Source organism: Anas platyrhynchos, chromosome 18 (assembly GCF_047663525.1).
Source record: "Anas platyrhynchos isolate ZD024472 breed Pekin duck chromosome 18, IASCAAS_PekinDuck_T2T, whole genome shotgun sequence".
Lineage (NCBI taxonomy): Eukaryota > Metazoa > Chordata > Aves > Anseriformes > Anatidae > Anas > Anas platyrhynchos.
The window spans coordinates 8,188,115-8,212,147 of record NC_092604.1 but is presented as its reverse complement, the minus strand read 5'-3'; the positions used below and the strand labels follow the sequence as shown (position 1 = coordinate 8,212,147).

At 57.8% G+C, this 24,033-nt stretch overlaps 3 protein-coding genes and 1 non-coding gene across 4 annotated transcripts; 2 read left to right on the top strand and 2 right to left on the bottom strand.

Annotated features, from left to right (window-relative positions):
- Positions 1 to 261: 261 nt before the first annotated feature.
- On the bottom strand, positions 262 to 3,864 carry TRUB2 (TruB pseudouridine synthase family member 2). Its single transcript, XM_038165039.2, has 8 exons — positions 3,729 to 3,864; positions 3,495 to 3,620; positions 3,344 to 3,418; positions 2,928 to 2,989; positions 2,537 to 2,618; positions 1,880 to 1,952; positions 1,294 to 1,430; positions 262 to 676 (listed from the first exon to the last, which is right to left on the bottom strand). Exons 1-8 carry the CDS (start codon positions 3,823 to 3,825, stop codon positions 381 to 383), a joined length of 948 nt encoding a protein of 315 aa, XP_038020967.1. The 5' UTR covers positions 3,826 to 3,864; the 3' UTR covers positions 262 to 380.
- On the top strand, positions 3,858 to 9,440 carry COQ4 (coenzyme Q4). Its single transcript, XM_027470627.3, has 7 exons — positions 3,858 to 3,991; positions 4,087 to 4,272; positions 4,699 to 4,795; positions 6,324 to 6,426; positions 6,766 to 6,895; positions 7,612 to 7,705; positions 8,144 to 9,440. The coding sequence occupies exons 1-7, from the start codon at positions 3,928 to 3,930 to the stop codon at positions 8,304 to 8,306; spliced, it is 837 nt and encodes a 278-aa protein (XP_027326428.1). The 5' UTR covers positions 3,858 to 3,927; the 3' UTR covers positions 8,307 to 9,440.
- A 2,092-nt stretch (positions 9,441 to 11,532) lies between these two features.
- On the bottom strand, positions 11,533 to 11,624 carry TRNAR-UCU (transfer RNA arginine (anticodon UCU)). The gene is given in 2 exon segments: positions 11,533 to 11,568; positions 11,588 to 11,624. It is a non-coding gene; the product is annotated as a tRNA-Arg (tRNA).
- A 180-nt stretch (positions 11,625 to 11,804) lies between these two features.
- SLC27A4 (solute carrier family 27 member 4) lies at positions 11,805 to 22,144 on the top strand. The gene is made up of 13 exons (XM_027470622.3): positions 11,805 to 11,938; positions 14,416 to 14,582; positions 15,221 to 15,615; positions 16,269 to 16,427; positions 16,826 to 16,895; positions 16,998 to 17,089; positions 17,609 to 17,718; positions 18,102 to 18,311; positions 18,544 to 18,670; positions 18,850 to 18,987; positions 19,318 to 19,482; positions 19,926 to 20,072; positions 20,427 to 22,144. The coding sequence occupies exons 2-13, from the start codon at positions 14,422 to 14,424 to the stop codon at positions 20,582 to 20,584; spliced, it is 1,932 nt and encodes a 643-aa protein (XP_027326423.3). The 5' UTR covers positions 11,805 to 11,938; positions 14,416 to 14,421; the 3' UTR covers positions 20,585 to 22,144.
- Positions 22,145 to 24,033: the final 1,889 nt, after the last annotated feature.

Genomic DNA, 24,033 nt, shown 5'->3' with positions numbered 1-24,033 from the left:
CTACGAGAACATGGGGGAAAATAAAAATTTGTGCAGTAGATAAGTTATGCTGCTGGTTGCAAGGAACAAACAGATCTGTGCAATCAAGGGAATACGGCTCTGTAAGATGCTGTCTGTATTTCCTGCTGCTCAACAATTTGGGAATGGGTTTCTCTATCCCCTGGCAACCTAATAATCCTGAAGTCAACAGGAATTTTGGCACGGCTAACTCCTGTTAATGAACTGTTTGCAATGCTTAATAAAAAAAAAAGATACAGCCTGTCAATGAAAAAATGCCTCTCTGATTAAAGTCATCTCAAGGAAAGGGTGGAAGTGAACTGCAATTAACCTCCTTCTTTCTGCTGTCCATCATTCTGTCAGCGTGCAGCGACGTTATTGTGCTACAGAGATTGCTTGTGGTGTTCGTGGGCCACCTCAGCAGCCATCTTAGGAACGCTTTTATCCTGATGGCCCAGCGTTTTCTCCAACTCCTCTCTCACTTTAAGCTGACAGTCCGAAATTGCGTTCCGTATGCTCTGCAGGTTCCACTGCGTTCTCAGGAGAGCGTCGTCCAGTGTGAAAACACCATCGCGTATTCTTCGCACTTGGGTGCACACAGCACATGATTTCAGCTCCAGACCGATCTCGTGAACAATTTTTCGGAGGTACTGCTGAGTCTCGTGCACGCAGTGGATTTCTGGAAGGTCAGAGAGATTCTTTAAGAACAGGCCAAGAGATGGCACAAGCTCAGACCTTGTCTGAAAACACAGATGACCCTCACACTTATGCTGAAAGAAATAATTCAGTAGAATAGACTATTTAACATATAGTACAGGTAGATTATGATTTTCTGGAATACTGCAGGATGTCCTGGGTCCTCCAGAAATGAGTATTTTAGAAAACAAACCCACGGATTCAGAAGAATCGTACAGAGGTTTCGCTATTTTAAAGTGGATAAGAAGAGGGGCCTTTGTAATAAGAGACAAATGATGTGTGAGGAATAGGAGACAAACTGCAGAAAAGCAGACCATGCTTAAACATCCTCCCACATCCCCTGAGCTGCGTTACACTAAAATACTGGTTAAAGGAAGAACTTTGTCCCACAGGTATTTGCTTTACAAGATTTCTTGCCTCAGTCTAAGATCCTTTTGATCTTGGAAGCTACAAATCATGCATCTCTACAGTGATTGCTAGTTGATATAAGAGTTCCCACCAATTCATTCTGCATTGTTACTAACGAGAAACTGAATTTTGCCAATGTTTTTGCCATGATATATGCCAAGACTTCCCCAATGCAGTTTGTACCAGTCCTACCTAGCTGGAATTCTGGAAGCGCAAACTGGAGGCACCGGATTGCTGTGATTATCGGAGGGCTCTTCCCCATGGGGCGAATCAAACCATTGACAGCCAGCTCATAGGCCTCCTGTGTTTTCATATCAATGTTAGAATGCCTGGAAAAGGAAAAAAAGGAGCAGAGCAGACACTGAGTACTTCTCTTCAGTGGGATTCAAAATATACCCGCTCCCAGTTAAAGCAGAGCTGCACTTGTTATTATTAAACCTGGCTATGCATCAAGTTTTTGCATAATTTTAATGCTATGCTATGTGTACTGTCAGTAGTGTTGTGCAGTTTAGGAGGGAGGTGCTCGGTCACATCTAGAAGATATTTTTGTAGGTCCTGCTGTAGCTGATAGGTCCTAAAATAGCTGGAGATTTCAGAACACAAAAGGGACACTTAGCTGCTGCCTCCAACCAGAGTGCAGAGCACTCCAAGTATCTTCTGTCTGTTCTTGTTTAGCACTCCAACCTTTAAAGGCTTTGATTGTGGTAAACAAAGTCTTTTAAAGATCAGCAAATGGCAGTCATACCAGGGCAGCTGCATTTCCCCACTGGATACATACAGCAGCAGGGCCTTGTGATTCGTTCCTTGAATGACAGCGAGAATCCGTTCCAGCTTCTCCCTTGTGATATGATCTGCAAATATTAAGGTAGAAACAAAAGTCTCAATTATCCATCCAGAAACTGGAAAGACAGCAGTCTGAAATGTGCCATCAGGGTATTACCATCCCTTTGGCAAGCAGTTGCATCTAAATGGGCTGATGAGAGCCGCTGAGAGGTGGCTTTAGCAGGGCAGAGTCAACTCTACTCACTGTACCATGCTAATGTGCCTAGCAGCACAGCACTGCACTGCAAAGGAAGAATCATTTTTCTTAATTGATTTCAAGATGTTGGCTCCAGTTCCTCCTATCAAGTGTTTGAGGAGCCTCATTCAGCAGAAGCTTCCAACCGCTATCTGTAGGCATGATTTATGGAGAGGTCTGGGTCTCACTCCACCCACAGCAACCACTGTGCTCAGAACTCAGCCTGGCTTTGTATTTATTGCAGTTGGATTCAGCACAGGGGGACTGATGCCTGCAGCACGTGGGCTGCATGCATAAACACAGACTAGAAAGCATTTAGGGCATGCCTTTTATCACTGTGTAAGTTACCTGCTTGGATTCAGTGGGAATGCTCTTTGTTTTGTTGGTTTTTTTACACGTGTTAGCTCAGTTCCTTACCAAACGTCGCCTTCTCTACTAGCTTCCCGGTGTCCGAGAAGTCCTCAGTAGCTTTCCCAAACAGCCCACCGACGGTGTAAACCTTCAAGGAGAGCAAAGAGCATGATTTATCAAGGAAAGAGTGAGCAATGGAGTAGCAATACCATATTGTGCAGCCGGCAGAAAGTGCGAGCTGCTACGATGTTGGACAAAAAGATACCTGCGTCCTCTACACACAGGCCACATGTGGATACGCACATGAAAGATGAAATTCTGGACCCAGAAAAGCTCTGAGAAGTGTCGCTGGGTTTGAGATTCAGACTCTGCCATGAGGCCAGCGGGGGGCACTGGGCAGGGGTCAGCAGTGGCATTGCACTGGGGTGTTGTGAGCCCAGTCAGGGCCCACACCTACCTTGGTGAGGTGGCAGTGGTAGCGATCCGTGAGCAGCTTGTTCCCGTGGCCCACGCCAAGCACTGAAACACGGGAGAGAGGGGCACCCGTTATTACCTGCATTTAGTCACCCACACCTGCATTTAGGCAGCATGGCACGATCAGTGATGCTTTCCTTCCCCTCCAGACAGGGCCACGTCTCCTCAAAAGCTGTGCCTGAGGAACACGGCAGGACTGCAGGACAGAACTACCGGTGTCACACAGCAGAGCTCAGTGTCTCAGAACATCCCAGCGCTCCCAGCACCCCACAACCCATTTTTCTCGTGTTTAAGCACTTTTATTTCCCCCTGGGTGGCCAGGCACGGCCATACGGCTCCGCAGCACCCCATCCCTCACCGCCTGCTCTCCCCGTGCCCTCGCAGCGGGCAGGGACCCACCGAAGACTCCGGAGGCCTTCACGTCCAGCCGGTGACCAGCGCCAACCTTCAGCTGCCTGAACCGGGGACCTCGGACTGCCAAGGGAAGAAGCAGCATCAGGACGGCCCCGCCACCCTCCCAACACCCCCAACCCCGACCCCAGACCCTTACCGAGGGGGTGCTCGGCCAGCACCGGCACCCATGCGGGCACCAAGCCCGGCTCCCCACCGGCACCGGGGGCTGTGGGCAAGAAGCGGATGCGCTGCCTCGGGGGGGGCTCGGGGGCCTCGTTCAGCTCTGCCAAAACACCGAAAGGTCCCGAGGGGAGTGAGGAAGGGGGATAAAAACCGGAGACCCCCAGGAGGATCCCGGTGCCCCGCGCAACCCCCCCCTCTCCAAGCTCACCGCGCAGCAGCCGCGCCCGCACCGCGTCCCGGACGCGGCACCACGACACCCCCGGGGGCTTGTAGACGGCGAAAAGCCCGGCGGGGATGCTCGCCATGCCGTACCGAGCTGTACCGAGCTGTACCCGGCTGTACCGAGCCGTTCCGGGCCGTGCCACCCGCTCCGCCCCGCCGCTTGCTTCCGGGGCGGGGGACTCGGCATGCTGCGCCGGGTGGCTGCGGTCGTGGGGGTCCCGCTGCTGCGGGCGACCCCCGGTGGTCCAGGTAAGAGCCCCCCCAATCCCCCCTCCTCCTGCCCGTTACCCACCGAGAGCCCGGGGGGGTTCCCGCTGGGCTCTGAGCCCCGCCGCTGTCCGCAGGCAGAGCCGGGCTGAGCCGCGGCAGGCCCCGGGAGGAGGAAGATGAGGAGGAGGAGGAGGAGGTGATGATGGAGGCGGAGGGGGGCTTCCCGCTGTACCCCGGCCACATCCCCACCAGCCCGCTGCAGAAGGCGCTGCTGGCTGCCGGCTCGGCGCTGGCAGCACTGCGGGATCCCTACAGGCACGGTAAGGGGGCCCCGGGGGGGTCCCCCCATGCCCACGACCCCCGGTAACTCCCTGCAAAGCCCACCCCGAGCCCCCCATCCCCTGGGTGACGCAATGGGGTTTTGCTCCTTCTCCTGGCCCAGAAAGGCACAAACACAGGGTTGTGGGAGGGGGCGAGGGGTCCCCACCACCCCCAGCAGTCTCCTGCCAGCCCCTGCGGTGCCCCCAGCCCCATCCCGCTCCCAGCTGGCAGCGAGGAGGAGCAGCCCCGAGGCCGAAGATCCTCGCCGAGCAGGGATTTTCTTTGCCACAAGCTCCCCGCCTGATCCTGGCCGAAGGGGATCATCACCCCATTTCCTCACCTGCCCCCCGAGGGGGGCTGGGGGGCACCAAACCGAGCGCACGTGCGCCCGCTGCTCGCACCTCAGCGCCCGCTCTCTCTTGCAGACATGGTGGCAGTCCTCGGGGAGACCACGGGCTGCCTGGCCCTGCCGAGCCTGCGGGACAAGATGAGACAGCACCCCGAAGGTTACCGCATCCTCCAGTGCGTCCCTCCGCATCCATCCCTGTCCCTCATCTGTCTGTCCGTCTGTCCTTCCACCTCTCCCCGCCGCGGGTTGGGGTGAGGAGGGGGCTCACCGCCGACCCCATTCCTCAGCTCCCAGCCCCCAGGTTGCTGATTTTGCTTTATTTTGAATGATCGCAGCAGCCTGTGGCAGGGCCGGGGGCAGCAGCGCGGAAGCCCCTGGGCCCTGTTTCAGCTCTGCCGTCTGTTCTGCTTCGCTGCTGTCACTGGCAGCTGCTGTCTGTCCCAGCTGCGATGAGATCCACGCTCGTGGTGGGTTTTCTCCCCTGTGCCTGCTGCTGCGTCTCCTTGCGTTGGAGGCTCCATCTCCCCTGGTTTGCCTTCTCCTTGGGCCCCTCCATACTCCTTTCCAGGCGCCCACGGCATCTCCCTGAGCTGTGAAACGAGGCCTCTTGTCTTCCTAGACAAGACTTGATCGCTTTTGCTTCCGTGTCTACAGGGACTCGAGCACAACAAGGCTCAGGAGCAGGAGGGACTTAACAAGTCTCTTATTAACCACGATCTTACTGCTCCTTTGCTTTCCTTCTCTCCACTTCTCATTATTCATCACGCCTGCCGGTTGGGTGTTGTTCCATGAAGGGGCTGGGGAAGGCTGCCTCGTGTCGTGTGGTTGTGCAGAGCCTGATCCTGCCTGGGGCTCTGCTCATCCACCCAGCAAAGCACGCAGAGCCCCGGGAGCAAGGGCTGAGCCCCGGGGAAACTGCCCAGAGCGAGGGCACGGCACAGACACCAAGGGCTGAGGAGGGACGATCCCATCCATTCCTTGCCCTGCTGCTGCAGCAGGGATTTGTAGCAGCCAGATTTGTGCATGCGAGTATTTTTTTTTTCAAGCTGATGAGGTCCCTTTGACACCAGATTTACAAGGAAGCGTCTGCAGCCCGGGTAAAGCTGGTGCAGGTCCTGCTTATCTCCCTGGCACCTCCACTCCAGGAGCTAAGCAGTTCCTGGATCCACTGCGAAGCTTTTATCATGAGAAGAAATCGTCCTTTGCATGGAAATAAAAAGTTTTTGTTTAGTCCCAGGGCCTGTTTGCCAGCAACCTGGAGAAGGAGACCTTTCCGTGCATGGCTGCCACGTGGCTAGCGATGAAAGCCCGAGGAGGAAAGAAACTAAACCTGCATTTAGAACAAATTCCCTCCCCTCTCTGGGGCTGTTGCTTTGAAGTCCTGGCTGCTTTGCAGGGGCACTGAGGAGATCTGCTCCTGGGCCTGGCTGCCAGCCAGCACGGCGGCAGCTCGGTGAGGGGCAGACTGTGGTTCTTCTGACCAGAACTGCTGGAGGGGAGCGAGACAGGAGCTCCTTGTGCCAAGGCTTTGGGTCGAGCCCTTCAGCACGACAAGGGATGGGGCCAGCAGTCAGGGTCCATGCAAGGAAGATGCTCCTGGAGGGCAGAGGCAGGGGTGGGGGGCTCCAGGTCCCCATTTCTCCAGCCCCCCAGCTGTGGGGGTTTCACGACGAAGCTCGCTGACTTGTGTTTCCCTTTCAGGGAGCGGCCTCGCATCCGCCTCTCCACCCTGGACATGGACCAGCTGCGGGGGCTGCCCGACGGCACGCTGGGCCGCGAATACGTCCGTTTTTTGGAGGATAATGTGAGTGTGGGGGTTAATAGGGTGCTAATAGGTCTCTTGGCAGCCTGTGCTGAGAGCCACAGATGAGCTTTAGAGGGAGATTAGAGCCGTGGAAAAAACCTGTAGGGCACCCTCAGGAAATGAAGGGGATTAGTGGGATCTGCGAGGTTGGGATGTGGTGCAGGGTGTTGCGTGGTGCTGGGTACGTCACGGGTGCTGTGTGGTTTTTGTCTATGTCAATGACAGCCACAGCATTAGGAGGGGGGAGACATGCTGACGGGGAACTCATGTTGCTGTTTAACGACTGAGACCTGAAGCTTGAGCTCTGCAGGGGCTGAACATTTCTCTTTGCCTTGACAGAAGGTTTCTCCGGACACCCGCATGCCAGCCAAGTTTGTGGATGACGAAGAGCTGGCGTATGTGATCCAGCGGTACCGGGAGGTTCACGACCTGATGCACACCCTCCTGGGCATGCCCACCAACATGCTGGGTGAGCAGCCGTGGGCTCGGCGGTCTGAGCTGCCCAGCAAACCTCGGGGATGGTGTGCAGCCACCGGCCACTCCCAGGAACCAAACGGGGCCAGACTGCTCGGATTCCCTGATCCTTCAGCCCAGAGAGGCATGCGGGGAGGTTTGCAGCATCGCTGTCCTGCAACAAGAAGCCAAGAGAGCACGGGACATGCACCTTCTGTCCCCCTGCAAGGCGATGCACTGCCGGTGGGTGGGTGTTTGTGCAGCCCCGAGGGAGCTCGGTGTCACAAGCTCTGCACGCAGGCAGAAGAGCCGGGGGTTCCTGGTTGTTCCCCAGCCACTTATCCCTGTGTCCTTTCCCCTCATTTTGTGTCTGACTCAGTGGCATGTCACAAGCTGAGCCTGGCTGATGAGCCCGTGGGAACCGGCATTTCAGGTCTCTTAGGCTTTGGCTGAGATGGGACCAGGGTTGGGAATGGGCTTTTCCATGCTGAGAGACAGGGAGAGCCATGCGGGGAATCCTGGTTTAGCATCTCCTTGCTAGAGGTCTGCAGGAACCCAGCCTGCTGGGAGGCTTTTCCCAAGCTGCTGGGACTCTGATGGCCCCGTGCTGCTCTCCCGGGGGCGGCTGCTGGGCTGTCCCTGGTGGGTAGCACAGGAGGGGGCTTGTCCTGGCATGGGATCGTGATCCCTGCCCGCTCCCTGCCTGCTCACTGCCCCCTTCCTTCCTCGCAGGCGAGGTCGTGGTGAAATGGTTCGAAGCCGTCCAGACCGGGCTGCCAATGTGCATCCTGGGAGCAGCCTTCGGCCCCGTCCGTCTCAACGCACGGTAGGCACCGATGAGGGAGGCTCTGCCCTCGGGGACGTGCCAGCCTTGGTGATGTTTTCCAGCCCAGACTCTCCCGTGTGCTGTCAGCATCTTCTTTCCCCAGCACACCAGGCAGGAAGAGCGGGGCCCAGCCTGGCTGCCCTCAGCCAGGCATGTTTGGAGCCAGCAGGACCCTTACAGTGCTGCTCCCTGCCACAACAAATCTGTTTTGGTGGCCCAGCACAGTACGGGGTTGCATGTTAACCTGAGTTCTGGTCTCAGGTTTGCTGCTGACTGTAACCCTCCCAGCTCACTGTCGTCTTTGGTGCCTGAGTTTCCCCTGTGAGATAAGCAAGAGGAATGCTAGAAGGGTGGAGGGGCACAGGGTTTGCATCTGCCTAGAAAAAGGGACTTGGAGGAGAAAATCAAAATCAACATCTTCTGCGTGCTTTGTTCCAGAAAACTGCAGGTCCTGGCTACAGAGCTGGTTCCCTGGGCAATTCGGAGCGGGCGCAATGCCAGCTGTATCCTGAACGTCTACTACGAGCAGCGCTGGGAGCAGAGCGTGGAGTCCCTGCGGGAGGAAATTGGCATCCTCCCCCCCCCAGCTGTGAAAGTGTGAGAGTTCAAGCTACAGGGAGGGGACGGGGGATCCCCCGTTGGCAGACAGCAGCCGCTCCCCTGCAGCACTCCATCTCCTCCTGCCATCTGAGCCCCATGTGGCTCTGCCACCAGCCGGCCCTGTCCCGGGGCTGAGTTTTCTCCTGCCAAGAGCTGGCACTCTCCTGTTGGTAGAGGCCACGCTGCATCTGCCCCTGCCATGACAAAACTTGACCCTTTGTGCCGTTTCTAATTTGGTGGGGAGTTGGCAAGTCCTGCTGTGCTTTTGCCAGCTGAGTTTGGCTGCTCAGGTCCCGCTGGCAGCAGCACTCTGGAACTGATGCTCTGAAATGCTGGGATGGGAAGGGAGCAGAGCCAGCACAGCAAACCACCACTTTGGTGCTCTGCAGTTCTAATGCTGCACAGGTAAATCAGGTAAATCCTCCCTCCCTGAGGTTTAAAGCCGTACGTTAGTGCTGGGTCGGAGCTAAACCTGTGATTTGCAGAGCAGCCCAGGGGCAGGTTTGGGGTGTGCATCAGCCAGAGCAGTGCTGGTGCCTAGCTCTGCCCCCCCGATGGATCAATACGGGCTGCGTTACCACACCGTGAGTGCTTTGTGCCCCTGGGAGCAGCTCAGCAGTGCTCAAGCTCTTTCAGACACGGCTCACGCCCTGGCACGCAGGGAGAACATCGGTGTCCTGGTGCAGTGTGCTGTGGCCCGGGGCAGGGTGGCTCAGCCCAGCTCCTCTTTCCTCTCTAGAAGCAGGCAGGGAAATAGCTCTGGATGTAACCCCTGCTGGATCTGCTGCTGGAGAGATCCCAGGTGGCCACTGGTCTCCCTGTAGTCCCTCCCCATCAAAAATGTGAAATCTGCACGATTGTACTGGGCTTTCAGTAGGAGTTGTCCCCCTCTTAGACAAGGAAATGGCATGATTGGGAATAAGGGGCTGAATCCTGGGAGAGCAGGAACGGAGGCTGCTGGGGTGGTTTGTGCTGGGCTGTCTGGGAGCTGATTGCTGTGTGGGTTAATTAAACAGCCACCCAGACTGCCAGTGGCTGGATTGCAGAGCTGTGAAATGCTACGGCAGAGAGCCACAAGGCAGGTGGGTCTTCTTGCTGTTGAAATTCCTTCTCGCTTAATAAAGTCTGTGGTGCAGCCCGTGGTTCATTATCCCTGTCCTTCCACTCACCCTCCCCGTCCGATGGGGAGATCTGACGTGGGTCTCTCGTTCTTTGTCTGTGGTGGTGCCAAAGGCAAGCGGCCGGGCATGCATCCCCAGGGGGACAGGAGCACGAAGCGGGCTGTGGGCTGGGGCTGCCACACAGCTCTGCGAATCCCCCATCCCGCTCCTGGAGCAGCCCCATTGCAGCTGGGATTTGCACATGTGGAATAGGTTTGATTTCCATTGTGACTCCCCATTTTCAACCCTGGCTCTGACAAGGCCCCTCTGAAGTCCATGCTAACACCAGCACATGGGCTGCAGCCGCTGTGAGCAGCAGGGCAGAGGGCTGGGATCCCACAGCAGGACATGGCCCTGAGTCACCCCCAGCACTGGGGCAAAGGGGACGTGGGTGCCGCTGCCCCCGGGTGTACCCACGCTGCTGTCCTGCGGGGCAGGGAGTTCCTGTCCCTAACAAAAACGCTAAGTCCCAGTTCTGAGATGGTTTCTTGTAATTTATGAAATATCCTCCCAGATTTTAATTTCCTATTTTAAGCAGATAATAAAAGATATTTTATAAACATACAGAGTGAGTGGGGGCTGTCATATCATACTGGTCAAGGTGATAGGAGGAATTAGCCTTATAACCATACCCAGAAACGTGCTTTTCCGTATCAGAAACATGTTGGGGCTTTGAGGCAGTTAAACTGAAGGGCAGGGGAGATTCACCTCATCCAGAAACCTGAGAGCAGTGACCAAGAAGCGCAGGAGCTGATGCTCCCGAGGGGCGTTTGGCTGCAGGTCGGACGCCAGAGGCCTGCCTGCCATGCTCACACAGCACCGGGCTGCGGGTCGCCTGCTGGGCCGGTGCCAGGGCTGCACAAATAGCACGTAATATAATTTTAAACTGCATCTGTTCAGCCACATCACTTAAGTGCCACCGTGGCTCCTGCTGGCCTTTACCATTGCTTTTCCTATCTGTACAAATAGAGGCAGTGGGGAGTAAGTGGGGAGGGTTTTGGCAGGCCAGGCACAAACCATACAAAAACGTGTGGTTTTCAGGTTGTGTTTGCTGCAGACAAGTGGCAGCTCGGCTATCACCACCAGCGGGGGGCTGCTTGGCTGTTTGGGGATGCTGTACCCCAAATACCAACACCTGGCACTGAGGTGACACTGCTGCTGAACCGCGTGCTGCCCCCCAACTGGTGCATGTTTATTAAGCCAAGGGAAGGGCCGTGCCCCCAAAATCTCCTTCCCTGGCTCATTCCCACACAGTTCCCAACAGCAGTGGCACGGCTGGTGCCAAGGGACACGCGGTGCCCTCAGCTCGACGCCCCACGGCCCCAAACTCAGCCTGGCCCCGTAGGCCGGCCTGTGGTGCTGCGGCCTGCCTGGTTTCGAGGCAGTCAGGCGGCTTCGCCTGGCAGCCTCCTGGTTTTGCCACATCACCGTGCTGGAGGGTTTTGTCAGGTTTTGTTGTGTGGGTTGTTGGTTATTTATTTTTTTTTAAGGGGTGATGATGGAATCAGAAACACGCCAGGAACCCCGCAGTAGTGCCTGCTGCCGGTTTGCTGCGTGCTCTGAAGCGTCAGGGTGGTTTGTTGTTACGTCTGGACACGGAGAGGAAGATTTTCATCCTGAACGGGAGATAAAACCACGGCACAAACACGGGGATCCACCTCCGGGCCTACAATAGCCTCGTCCTCCGGCATCCGGCCCACATCTGTCCGGCTGCTGGCGCTGACAGCAGCACCGCTGGCGCAGGCGGCTCCCCCGGGAGAGAGGAGGAGGTTGGGGGGCAAAAAGGGGGCTGAGCCCCACCGTGCACCCCCCGCTGTGTCCCCCAAACCCAAAGGGGGCTTCAGCAGGGCCGGAGCCCTGAGGTGTGGGGCTGGGAGGAGGCTGTGAGGGCTGCCCCACGCTTTCTGCCTGCTTCCTCCCCCCGCTGTAACCCAGACATTAAAAATGAGAGCCCCCCCCCCATTTCCTCAGCCACGGCCGCGTTCCCCTCCCCGCTGCACCAGAGGGGGGGGGTCCCCGCGGTGTCACCGTGCACCCGGAGCCTCCTTTTCCAGGGGGGGCAAAATACGACTCTGGTGGGACTCGAACCCACAACCTTTGAATGACTCCCGTCACGCCGCGCTAGAAGTCCAATGCGCTATCCATTGCGCCACAGAGCCGTCGGACTGCCCCGCCGCCCTCGCCGCCTTTTCCCTTCGCTCCCCCTCCTCCCTCCGGTTCTCCCCCACCTCCCCCCCTGCAGCCCCCGGTGCCGTTCCCGTTCCCGTTCCCGATCCCGGTTCCCGGGGCAGCTCCCGCTTGGTAACGGCGGCGGGGGCCGCAGGGAGGGCGGTGCCGGGCGGGACTACAAGTCCCGGCGGGCCCCGCGGGCCGTGCCGCAGCGGCGGGCGGGCCCCGCTCCCGGCCCCGCTCCGGCTCCGGCTCCCGGTGGCGGTGCAGGTGGCCGGGCCGCACCGGAGAGCGCCGCAGCCCGGTAAGAGCCGGGCCCCCCCTTCCCCTCCTCATTCTCTTACGGTGTCCCCGGTGCAGCTCCGGGTACGGGTATGGGAACGGGAGCCTCGCCCCGCCCCACCGGTGTCCCCCCCCCCCCACCCCCGAGGGGGCTGGAGGGGGCTTGGGGTCGTTTTGGGGAGAAATCGGTCGTTTTGGGCACCGGGGAGGTGCTGCCGGTACCGGGGGGGGGGGGGAAATGGGGAGAACGGGGAGCGGGGAGGGCGGTGAGGAGGTGAGGGGCCGGGCGGGGACTGCGGCAGCGAGGGGCTGGGGAGGGCGGGGGGGGTCCCGGTGACCCCATCCCGGAGCACCGGGGGGGACCGGGGGGGGTCCCGGGGAGCCTCCGGGCCTCTGCGGTTGGCTGGGGTTGGGGCTGGGTCCTGGGGGGGTCGGTCCCCAGCCCGGCCCCCCCAGCCAGGGCACCGGGGAGGAGCTGCTGCTGCCCACGGTCACGGCCTCCGAGCCCCTCCGCTGGGCTGAACCGGCCCTTTTTCAACCCAAAATTGTTGGTGAAGGCCGGTTCCTCGTGGAGGAGGTGGGTGGTGGTCAGCGGGGGTCCTCACGGAGCTGTGCCCCCCCGGAGGTGTCGAGGAGGTGCCACCCACCCGGGGCATTGCCCACGGGGAGCTCCAGCCCCGTGTGGGGTTTTGGCAGGGCTGGGGGAAGCTGCGGCACCTGGGGTCCCGCTGCCTGCCCCCACCCCACAGCACCAGAGCCCTTTCCCCAGCTCTCCTCAGCTTTCCATGCCCGGGTGACAAATCCCGGCGTTTTCCATCACGCCACCCTCCTGCGGAGCTACAGACAGCTCCGAATTTCCATGGGTTGGCTCGGCTGGACAGGAGCTGAACCCATAAGGACCCCAACCCTGCCATGTCCATACAGGGCACCGTGTGCTTGGCGTGCAGGAGAGATGAGAGGGGCGGATAAGAGGCGCCTGCCTGGGCCTGTCTCGCCTTCACGTGGGCGCTGCGATGCCGTGCAGCCCACGCAGTGTGCCCCCCGCCCGGCTCTCCCTGCCCCCTGGAGCTCAGGGCTCAGGTCTTTGGCCGAGGCGCAGGGGGTTGGCGGTGATCCGGGAATGTCCCTGTTAAACTGAGCAGAGAGGTTCCTGGGGGGGGAAATACAGTGGGTGCTGCCCTGCTGAAGGGCTGAGGGACTGCGGTGTGGGGCCTCGAGCCTGGGAGATGTTTGTTGGGAGAGCTTGGATGTGAGCGGGGAGGTTTGGGCTGGGTTCTGCGTGCTGGGGGATGTCCCCATGGCTGGGAGCAGCACCCTGGGCTCTGCTACGTCCCGACCCGCTCCTGCTGGGCTGCAGGCAGGCAGTGTGGCGTGCCAGGGCACGGTGACCGTGTGGCACGGCCTCGGCTCCTCCATCTCATGTTGTCTGTCCCACATGGGGCAGCCCTGGGCTTGTAGCGTGGCTCCCAGCTCCGCAGGCTGTGGCAGAGCCACCCGCAGCTGCCAGCTTTGGAGCAGTGCATTCATTTTCAAGAGGGAAAGGGAAATTACATGAAGGTTTCCTTCCTCTGTGGCCCACGCTCCATGCCAGGAAGGACCCGTTTTATCTCACAGCCTTTGGGGTCATGCCACTGTCTCTTTTCTCTGCCTGATGCCACTACCTGAAAAGAGCCTTCACTAAACTGCGATTGCTGCCGGGTCCTGGAGCTGCATGGGGGGGATGTTTGGGATGGGGACAGAGGAGCTGCTTGCTGGGGGGGCAGGAACAGCAGTGACAGCCCACGGGGCATGGGGACGGGGTCCCTGTGTGTCTGGAGGCAGGGACAGCCCTTCTGCTTCTGCCCCATGCCCGGCCTCGTGGCCCCCCGGCCGCTCGGCCGCGTCTCCAGCAGCGCCAGGCCAGGAAGCTGCCCGCTGACAGCAGAGTTTACAAACACGAGCAGAGCTTAAAGGACAGAGTTTCCTGTTCCTGCCCGAGCTGTGCTGGGGAGCTGGTGAAGCTGAGCTCTCCGGCACTCATGGAGGCTGTCCTGGAGCCAGGCGTATTGGGAAATTGATGCTGTGGGGACAGTGGGGTTGCGGGGAGGGATTTGGAGCTGGGCTGGGGTGAGAGCTGAGCTCACCCTGCCTTGGTGCCTTCTAAAATCTATACGGACTCTGCTGCACAACAACACTTCCAAATCCGTGCAGTGACGTTATCCTGCATCTACTGCTGCTGGGATGGGTCTGTGTCCCTGGCTGGGGCTCCCAACTAGGAACAGCCAGGCTTTTGGCGAGCACTAAGCAGAGCTGTGCTGTGCCAGGGGCTTACCTGGCGCCCGTGGCCAGGCTCTGGTAATGTTACACCTGCAGGAGATCTGGCCTGCTGCATTACATCCTCGCTGCGAGGAGCAGCAGTGATGCTGGGGGGCTTTGGGGACTGCTAATGCAGCCCCTGCCCGTGGCTTTGCTGTCTCCGGGGTGCGTGGGTCGATCTCTGTGGTTTCTCTCTCCCTGCAGGCCACGATGCTGCGTCTGGCGGCCTTCGCAGCGCTGCTGCTGTTCTTCAGGGTCAGCCTGGAGCTGTCCTGGGCCCAGGCCATCCCCGCGCTCTTCGTCTTCTACCTGGGATCCGGGGGATGGGACTTCTTCCTCATATTCATCAAGACAGTACGAAGGGATGTCACGTAAGTGTCCTGGCTGGGGCAGCCCAGCTGCTTTGCACTGGGGTGTGTGAGTGCAGCCCCCGGCTCCCTGCACAGCTCTTGCTTTCTGCTGGCACCCAGCCCGCAGATCTCCCTGGCACTTCCTTAGTTTCCCTCTGCCGCGCCCGGATGGCTCCAAACTCTCGGTCAAAGTTTTCCCGGGAAAGATAGATTTCAGCTGAGCTCTGAAATCTAGTGGCTGACCTTGTCCTTGTACTTCATTCTGTCCCTAAAACTGCTGGCACGGCACTAGGAGCCTGGGCAGGGTCGGCTGGTACCAGGCAGTGCCAGGTCCTGGCAAAAATGTGGCTGGTGGGGAGTGGTGGCACCTCTTGGAGAGCCCCCGAGGCTCCAAGGCGTCCCTTTAAGGGGGACATCCCTGTCTGCAGCCTTCCACAGAAACTCTGTCCTTGGCCTCCTGGCTTTTGCAGAGGGCTTCTGCCTATGTCCACGCTGTTTTGGGGAAGCATCCAGAGCTGCTGCTGGCCTAGAGCAAGGCCTTGAGCAGCGCTGGGCTGCTGCAGCTCCAAGCAAGGCCTCTGTGCTCTGCCAGCTTTGTAGGAAATCTTTCTGCAGGGCTCACTAAGCAGCTTCCCTCCTGCTCCCCTTCTTTTTGGCAGCACGGGGCTGGTCCTGCTGCGGGTGAAGTGGCAGGTGTGGAGGCATGTGAAGGAGAAGAACACGATCGCCAAGATCTTCCAGCAAACCGCCAGCAAGTACCCGGAGAAGACGGCGCTGATCTTCCAAGGCACCGGCGAGAGCTGGACTTTCCGGCAGCTGGATGAGTACTCCAACCAAGTGGCCAATTTCTTCTACGGCCAAGGTTTCCGCTCGGGTGATGTGGTGGCTCTGTTCATGGAGTCCCGCAATCAGTACGTGGGGCTGTGGCTCGGCTTGGCCAAGATCGGGGTGGAGACGGCCCTGGTGAATTCCAACCTGCGCATGGAGGCCTTGCTGCACTGCATCACCATCTCCAGCTCCAAGGCGGTCATTTTTGGGGTGGAGATGATGGAAGGTGAGGGGTCTGTGGGTTTAGTGTTCATTTCCTGTGGGAAATACAGCACGGTCTCTTCCAAATTCCAGCAGCTGAGTTATCAAGGAGTTGGTGTCCGTCCCTCCCCTTCCACCTTTGTCCCTTTGGCCATGGGCAGGTCCCGTGCACCACCCGGCTCCCAGTCAGGCCCATGTGGGTGTGAGGATCCTGCCTCGTGCTCCGGGTGCCCCTCGGGTCCTTTCCCTGCGTGGAGCCCTGGGTTGGGCCGGGCCAGGCCTGCCGTGCTGCGAGGGATGAGCCTCCCCTTGCTCTCCGTGGCTGGTAGCCACATCCCCGCAGCGCCTCGGCTCCAGCTCCTCGTGTTTCAGCCCACACCCCCGAGGCTGCGGTGTCAACAGACCTCTTGGCACCCAGGAGGTTTTGGCTAGGGAGAGGTGGAGAACAGGATCTTCAAGTCTCTGAAGGAGCCTGGGCTGCGGCCCCGGCATCTGTTAAACATGAGAACAACATCTGCCTGGGAGGGTGCTCGGGCCTTTTGGGACTTAGCAGCACCCTCGTAGCGCTCAGCAACCTGGGGCACTGCCTTCCCGAGACTGTCTGCGGGGGCTGGGTGTCTCGGTGCTGTACTCACCACCTCGATTCTCTTTCTCCACTTCTCTCCCTGACTTTCTCAGCTATGCAGGAAGTCCAGGCCTCCCTGGAGAAGTCCATCCATCTCTACTGGTCAGGGGAAGGAAGCCCCGAGGCTGCACTTTCTGGTGCAAAGCACCTGGACCCCCTCTTGCAGATGGCCCAGCGGCACCAGCCAACCCCCCCCGACAAGGGCTTCCTCGGTACGTGGTCAGCTCTGGGGAGCCAGGTTCAGGGTGGTGTCTTTATGAGTTTTTGGTGTTTTCAGCTGGTTACAACACCAGAAAGAATGTCCCCTCAGGATGCTGAGGGCAGGCACCTGCAGCAGGACCTGGGGTACTCAAGCAGGGTCTTACTGCAGTGCCTGAAGCCCAGCTGTGTGTGGAACAGTGTCATGTTGTGCCCTTAGCGTGTCCAGCAGGCCTGATCCTGCCAGGGATGAACCCAGCACGCTCTTGGTGCTGTCACTTAACCAAATTTTGGCTCAGCTGGCATGAGCAGAGTGCACAATTTGACTCGTCCCCTCCTCCTGCTTCAGCCAGCCCCTAGACTGGTTGCAGTGGTACCGAGTACCTGACCCTGTGTCCTCATTGCTCCCCAGATAAACTCTTCTACATCTACACCTCCGGCACCACGGGGTTGCCCAAAGCTGCCATCGTGGTGAATTGCAGGTGAGGCAGCGGGCAGGGGCTGTGGGGAGGGTGGGAGCCGAGCTCTGCCCCGCTGGCACCAAGCCCCTGGTGCTGAGGTGCCCCTTGGTTCTCCCACCCCAGGTACTTCCGCATGTCCAGCCTGGTTTTCTATGGTTTTCGGATGAGGCCTGATGACGTGATGTACAACTGCCTCCCGCTGTACCACGCTGCAGGTAACGCGTGCCCCCTGGAGCCCTGCTTGTCTGGACTCCCCTTCCCCTCCGCCACGCCCGGGGGTCAGGCTGGGGGCTGGGGCAGCCCCGATCTCTGCCTCAAAGAGGAGCTGGCTGCTGCTGGCAGCGTCTGACCCGAGGCTTTTTTCTCTTTATCTGAGAGCAAGGAATCGATCCCACTGACCTTTGGAGTGGGCGAGTGTGTGTGTGTGGGTGGACAGCTCTCCCAGCTCTTAGCCTGGCTTTGGAATAGCTGCATTGTGTCGCTGCCCCACGTGAGAAGTCACGAGGAAGCAGGAGCAGTGCCCACCTCTGTGGCCGAGATGTAGGATAGCTGGGCACAAAGCGCTGCCCCCGGTGTCGCTGTCGTGCTGCCCCGTGCCTCCTCCCCAGCACCCAGGGTCACTTTTTGGCCAGATGAACGCCCGCCTGCTGTGAGCCAGCACGTGGCGTGCGCCTTGCCCTGCCTGGGTGGGAGCTGTGTGGGGACTGAGGGCTTCCCTGGCTGCCTCTCCACAGGGAACATCGTGGGGATCGGGCAGTGCTTGCTGCAGGGCATGACCATCGTCATCCGCAAGAAGTTCTCGGCCTCGCACTTCTGGGAGGACTGCGTCAAGTACAACTGCACGGTGAGGCCACGAGGCAGGGGGCTGGGTGGAACTGGGGACAGGAGCCTGGGGATCCGTGTCGAGCTGGGGCGAGCCCGGCTGCTGCGAGGGGAGCCCTGGACTAGTCCTGCCTGTCCATCCTGAGCTGCATCCTTCCCCCCTCTAGTTACCACTCCACGTTTCCAGGTCCTTCAGGTACTTCATCATTAGCCAGAAGGTTTTGGATAGATTTTATAGGGATGGGTGGGCAGGGGACAAGCCAGCAAGACTCCTGGATTTAGCACAACCTCTTTAGGGAACTCCATGCATGTTGTTCCATTCCTACCTGCCCTGACAAGCCCCTGCGTACCCCAAGGTCTGGTGCAGGGTCCTGATGTGTCCTTCCCCTCTGTCTGCCCCCCTAGATCGTGCAGTACATCGGGGAGATCTGCCGCTACCTGCTGAACCAGCCCTACCAGGAGGTGGAGCGGCAGCACCGGGTGCGCATGGCGCTGGGCAACGGGCTGCGGGCTTCCATCTGGCAGGAGTTCATGGCCCGCTTCGGCATCGCCCAGGTGGCCGAGTTCTACGGGGCCACCGAGTGCAACTGCAGCCTGGGAAACTTCGACAACAATGTAAGTAAGGCCCTGCCACCTTCCCCCTGCCCCAGAGCGTGCAAACCTGGCAGGGTTTGAAACCCAGCAGGGCTGTTTGGTTCAGGTTTGGCACGCATCAGCATCTGCCTGCAGGGTTTTGGCTGTGTTTGTGTGGTGCCAGCTCCCTGGTGTGCTGGGTGTATGTGTTCTGCGGGCTTGGGGCAGGAGAGACATCCCTGCTACCCGTAGCTCTGAGTGCCTTGTGTCCTAGGTTGGGTCCTGCGGCTTCAACAGCAGGATCCTGCCGGGGGTGTACCCCATCGGCCTGGTGAAAGTGGACGAGGACACCATGGAGCTGATCCGGGGGCCTGATGGTGTCTGCATCCGCTGCCAACCAGGTAAGGGCAACCACAGGGATGTGTCTCCTCAGCCCCGTGTGAATCTTTCATCGTGTAATTCATGATAATTTAGCTAGGATCGAGTCCCTGCTTGGTTAAACTGCACCAATCGTGTTAAACCTCCTGTTTTTTCTTGGCCATGGGTGGTCGCTTCCCTGATTCACCCCTTCTCTCTGCAGGGGAGCCGGGGCAGCTGGTGGGCCGCATTGTCAAGAGCAACCCCTTGCAGCACTTTGATGGCTACCTGAACCAGTCAGCCACCAACAAGAAAATCGCCAGGGACGTGTTTACAAAAGGGGACGCTGCCTATCTCACAGGTGAGGTGAGCGGGGCCCTTGTGTCTGCCAAGAACAGAGAGTTTGCTCAAAGAAGCTGTGGAGGTCCCATTCCTGGAGGTGTTTAAGGCCGTGTTGGAGGGGGCTTTGAGCAACCTGGTCTAGTGGGAGGTGTCCCTGCCCATGGCAGGGGGGTTGGAACAGGATGATCTTTAAGATCTCTTCCAACCCAAACTATTTTATGGTTTTGTGAGTATTTGGGTGGGCCTGGGGACTGTCCCAGCGTAGTGGCACTACCCTGAGATGCTCTGGGGAAACACCTAGCCCCTCTGACACCTCTTTTTTCCCCCCCAATTCCTCTCTTTCCTGTAGGGGATGTCCTGGTGATGGATAAATATGGCTACATGTACTTTCGGGACCGCACTGGAGACACATTCCGCTGGAAGGGGGAGAACGTCTCCACTACAGAGGTGGAGGGGACCCTGAGCCGCATCCTTAATCTGACAGACGTTGTTGTTTATGGGGTGGAGATCCCAGGTAACTTACAGGGGAGAGGAGGATCAGTGGAGGCACGCAGGCTTGTGGTAATTAAATATGTGAGGGTGTCCTGCTTGTCCAGATTGATGCCTCCTTTTGCAAGAGGCTGGACTGAGGCTCCTTGGAAGAAGCCACTGGGGATGTGACTATCAGGAACCAGAGGGTTCCCTCCCTCAGGCTGAGGTTTGGCCTGGTTCTGGCTGCTTTGGAAGGGACCCCGTGTCCTTCCTGGACAGGCTACACGTGCCTCCTCCAGGAGGAGGTGACCATGGCCGCAGGGTGTCGCTGGCAGCCTTAGCTGCAGGGTGGTGACACAGCAGGACGTGTCAGAGCCTTGGTACTGAGCAGGGCCTGTGCCAGAGCCCTCGCTGATGTGGGGCAGACAGAAGTGACACCGCAGGGATGGTACACTCAGGCACTCACCCTTCTTTTGTGCCTCTTAGGTATTGAAGGGAAGGCAGGAATGGCAGCCATCGCCGACCCAGACAACTCCTGTGACTTGGAGACCTTTGCCAGCGAGCTGAAGAAGGCCCTGCCGCTGTACGCGCGGCCCGTCTTCCTCCGGATCTTGCACGAAGTCTCCAAGACAAGTGAGCTGCAGTGTGTGCTCTCGTACAGGGCACGCAGCTGGGGGAGCACACGGGGGGACACGGTGTTCTCTGCGGGGTGCTGGGTCAGCACTGGGATGGAGCACGCCCGCTCCATGGAGTCCTTTGCCTCACCAGCTCCTCTGCTGGTTTGGGGGCTTGGGGGAGTGTGAGGATGAGGCTGGGGGTGGCAGCTGGCACTGGGGTGCCTCAGGGGGGTGGCAGCTGCTGAGACTGCCCTGCACAAAGCTGCCTACCCTGCAGTGTGCTGTGAGGCTTGGCAGCAAGGCACAGTGCAGCCTGGCAGGAGTGTGGGACCCTACAACCCCTCGCTCCCTCTTCTTTTCCCCGTGACAGGCACCTACAAATTCCAGAAGATGGAGCTGCGTAAGCAGGGCTTTGACCCCTCGCTCGTGAAGGACAAGTTGTACTTCCTGGACTGCAGGCAAGGCCGCTACCTGCCCCTGGACCAGGAGGCGTTCAGCAGGATCCAGTCGGGACAGCAGAAGCTGTAACCAGTGGGGCTCCAGCAAGGCACCTCCCCAAATCCTGCTGGGGGAGGGAGGGCAGGGCAGGCACTGGGGGGGGAAAAAAAGGTTCAAGGAGAGGTATAAAGGCACGCTAGAGATTTTATTTAACGAGTTTTACAGATAAGGGGTTGGGGGAATGCAGGGGGGACTGAGGGGAGGGGGATGGTTACATACCAAAGCATAGACTCATTATGGCTTTATTTTCTACTTGGTACAGCGGTGGCGGTCCTGTGCCATGGGAGGGGCAGGGCCCCGGCCAGTCGAGGAGGAGTGGGGTGTCCTTGCCATTCCATTTTGCTTTTCCTGTCTTTCCCTCCCTTTCCCTGCCTGCAGCAACCCTTCCTTGTGAAGGCCGTGAAGGGACCAGTGCTGGGCTCTTTCCCCACTCCTCCACCACGCAGCCAGCTCCTCCTTGGCACAGGGCCCCAGCTGCCAGAGGGAAGCTGGGTGCCAGGCGCATCCCCTACCCTGCGTGGCCCGCTGGTGTCGTGTTTTTGCTGTGAATCAGGGGAGCAGGGTAGTGCTGGGCTCAGGAGAGGGAAAGGGATGTGTTTCCACCATGCCTTGCTCTCTTCTGGGGACGACATTTCTATTTTTCACAATCACACGCACATTATATTATATACATATATAGATATATATTATACATGCTGACTTTGTTTTTTTCCAATCTTAATTTATTGTCTGTACTTTTGAATGTGTCCCGGGTTTGTGCAGTAGAGGGAGGGGCATCCCAGACCTGTCCTCTCTTGGAGAGCCCTTTTCTCTCGCAGGGAGGTGAGACGGTCGTCCGGGACTGATTCTCCTCTTCCAGCTTTTGGGCGCAGCCGTGTATGTCCTTGTGGCCTTGCTCCATGGTGAAGGACATGAGTGACCCCTGCTATCTTGTGGACACTTCTCTGGGTCTCTTACTTCCACCTTTCATGGATGCAGCTTTGTTTCGTGCACCTTCTTCCTTGCAGAAAGCAGGTGGACAAGTGGGAATGAAGGGTCTGGTTTGCCTTTGCTTTGACATACTCAGCACTTTGGGATCGCAGAACAACTCGAGGGGCTTTCCTGCTGTGATGCCTCTGCTGCGAACACAGGAGGCAACTTGCCTAGAGAGGAGAAAGTTCTCCAGAAGGTTGTCTCTGTGACAGCCTGACTTCGTGTGCTCTGCATCCCTTCCTCCAAGAGCTCTCCCCATTTCCACTGCAGGAGACAGGCCTCTGAACTGAAATGTCCATGTTAAACACCTGACTTGTGCTATGTGAATTCCCTGTGTTGTGTCTGATGTGATGCAGCCTCAGCAGCAATGTCTGATTCCAGTACTCGGAGACCATGCAGAAATGTCCATTCCTGAGAAAACTCGGGGTTGGGGTTAATTCTTTTATTATTTTTTTTTTACGGTTTGTTTTTATGCTTTCAGCAGGATTACTCCTCAAAATGACATCTGCCTCTTGCAAGGGCAGGGTGTGTCTGCTCTTCTAGCTGTGTTTCCACACCAACGTACCTGCCTGCCCCAGTCTGTCCTGTCCTCACAATTAAATGCGAGTATGGGCTATGCTCGAGTGTCCTACCTCTTGCTTGTGCAGTCCTGCCGTGTGTGGGAGCAGGGGACTGCTGGTTTGGGAAGCGGGAGCTGTCACCCCAGAGTGCAACCTTCCTGTGCAGGCTTGAGCTCATTTCAGGGCAGGAGGCAGCAAGCCCTTTGCTGCTGGGTTCAATGGCTGTGTGAAAACCTTGGTGAGACCCTCCCCAGGTCCCTTCACCTGCTCCTCCTCTTTCCCAGACCTGTTCCCAGTTTGTCCTGGGCCAGTTCTCCTCCCCTACCTTAGCATGTTTGGCTCCTCTTTCTATCTCATGCTCTGTTTCCACTCCCTGCTTGTTCCTCTCCCCACATTTGCCCTGCTTAATCCCCTTCCATAGCTTCATCTCCCTTCCAGACCTTCTCCATCCAGCCCTGGGGAGGGGTAATATTTAGGAGGCTGCTGGAGGTGCTCAGGTCCCACTTTTGGACCCTGTTCCTCTCTCAGCCTGCCGGTGGAGGGCAGGCTGGGCACAGCAAACATCTCACATCGGGGGGGGGCCTCTTTAGGCTGGGTCTCAGCCCCCAGGGAGGTGATGGGTTGGGGCTGGGGGTGAGTTATCTATGCTGGGGCCCAGGCAGCTTCTGCCTGGCCTGGGAAGGAAGCTTTGGATGCAGATGGCTGCGTTAGGTCTGGGCCTAATGGGCATCCACAGCACCCCGGGCTCTGCCTGGAGGAAACTGCAGCTGCAGCAGGGCTACCCCAAGCCCCAGACCACGGCTGAACAACAGCCTGCTCTGAGGAGCCCGCTGCTACAGAGATCAAATGAGAGGCTGACCTCCCTCAAGGCAGGCTTGGGGGCTGTTGGCTGGAAATGCATGGTTTGAAGTGGTACGGGAAGAGGTGGGAGCACTTTTTCTCCTTTCCTGGAAGAAACAGCCATGCTGCTGTGCGTGCAAAGCTGTTCTCAGAAGAGGGACCGGGAGGAAGGTGCAGTCCCTGTTTCTGAGAGAAAGTTACAGGTGAAAACAAATAAGTAAACTTCAGTCAGGGGCACTGCATGTCCAACACACACAAATACAAATACCACTGGAAGCTTATGGAAGTATGGCAATTATTTATTTGCAAGTAAGACAAGTTTGTATTGTCCCAAGGGCTGGGACCTGGCTGGAGCAGGGAGAAAAAAGGAAGCATAGGTATGAGTGGCACTGAAGCTGCCAGACCAGGAATATGCATGCTCTGCTGAGCCCTGGATCTGTGCTGGGACAAAATGCCTCCAGCAGAGAGGTGTTTGGTAGGGAGCAGCCCATGCCTAATCTGATTTTATTTCTCTTATAAATAAAAAGATTTTTATTTAGCTTTTTTTTTTTTTTTTTTTAAAGGCGAAAGCTAATTGAATCCTCTTTTCAGTGATTACAGAAACCTTGTAAGACTTATCTCTCTCCTTTGATCAATAAGCTGGAGTCTGGCTCAACAGCTGCATATAGATAAAAGTACTATACATAAAGTATGAGGTATTATTCTTTTTTAATTAAAAAAATTAAAAAGCTGTTTGCATGAGGTTAGGAAAACATTAAAATCCCTTCCTGGGTTATTATTAGCCTATTAATTTAAGCAAAGCCGAAGAGCTTTACAAACTAAACGTGCTTTTCACCATGGAAATGGCTGCTTTTTGTAGATCTGTCATTCCGGACAGTGACAATATTAAGAAAAACAAGGCTGTAACTTTCTGATCAGCATCTCTTTCCAGCTCTCGGTCCAGCTGAGGTCATGCTTGGTGTGCAAAACTGGAGGATATTTCAGCCCAAAGGCAGGCAGGGGCTTTGCAAGATGCTCAGGACCTTTGGGTGAAATTAATTCCTGCTGCAGAGAAAGCCTACAACCAGCTTTAAAGCCTCCCAGCCTCCTCCACCACTCTTTATGCGC

Excerpts from the sequence above, each read along its gene's own strand:
- TRUB2 (XM_038165039.2), bottom strand. The coding sequence starts at position 3,825 with ATGGCGAGCATCCCCGCCGGGCTTTTCGCCGTCTACAAGCCCCCGGGG. Across the intron at positions 3,621-3,728 it reads GCGGGCGCGGCTGCTGCGCG|AGCTGAACGAGGCCCCCGAG; the intron begins GTGAGCTTGGAG and ends GTGTTTTGGCAG. Across the intron at positions 3,419-3,494 it reads GCTGGCCGAGCACCCCCTCG|TCCGAGGTCCCCGGTTCAGG; the intron begins GTAAGGGTCTGG and ends TTCCCTTGGCAG.
- COQ4 (XM_027470627.3), top strand. The coding sequence starts at position 3,928 with ATGCTGCGCCGGGTGGCTGCGGTCGTGGGGGTCCCGCTGCTGCGGGCG. Across the intron at positions 3,992-4,086 it reads GGCGACCCCCGGTGGTCCAG|GCAGAGCCGGGCTGAGCCGC; the intron begins GTAAGAGCCCCC and ends CGCTGTCCGCAG. Across the intron at positions 6,427-6,765 it reads TCCGTTTTTTGGAGGATAAT|AAGGTTTCTCCGGACACCCG; the intron begins GTGAGTGTGGGG and ends TTGCCTTGACAG.
- SLC27A4 (XM_027470622.3), top strand. The coding sequence starts at position 14,422 with ATGCTGCGTCTGGCGGCCTTCGCAGCGCTGCTGCTGTTCTTCAGGGTC. Across the intron at positions 18,671-18,849 it reads CTGCATCCGCTGCCAACCAG|GGGAGCCGGGGCAGCTGGTG; the intron begins GTAAGGGCAACC and ends TTCTCTCTGCAG. Across the intron at positions 20,073-20,426 it reads GCACGAAGTCTCCAAGACAA|GCACCTACAAATTCCAGAAG; the intron begins GTGAGCTGCAGT and ends TCCCCGTGACAG.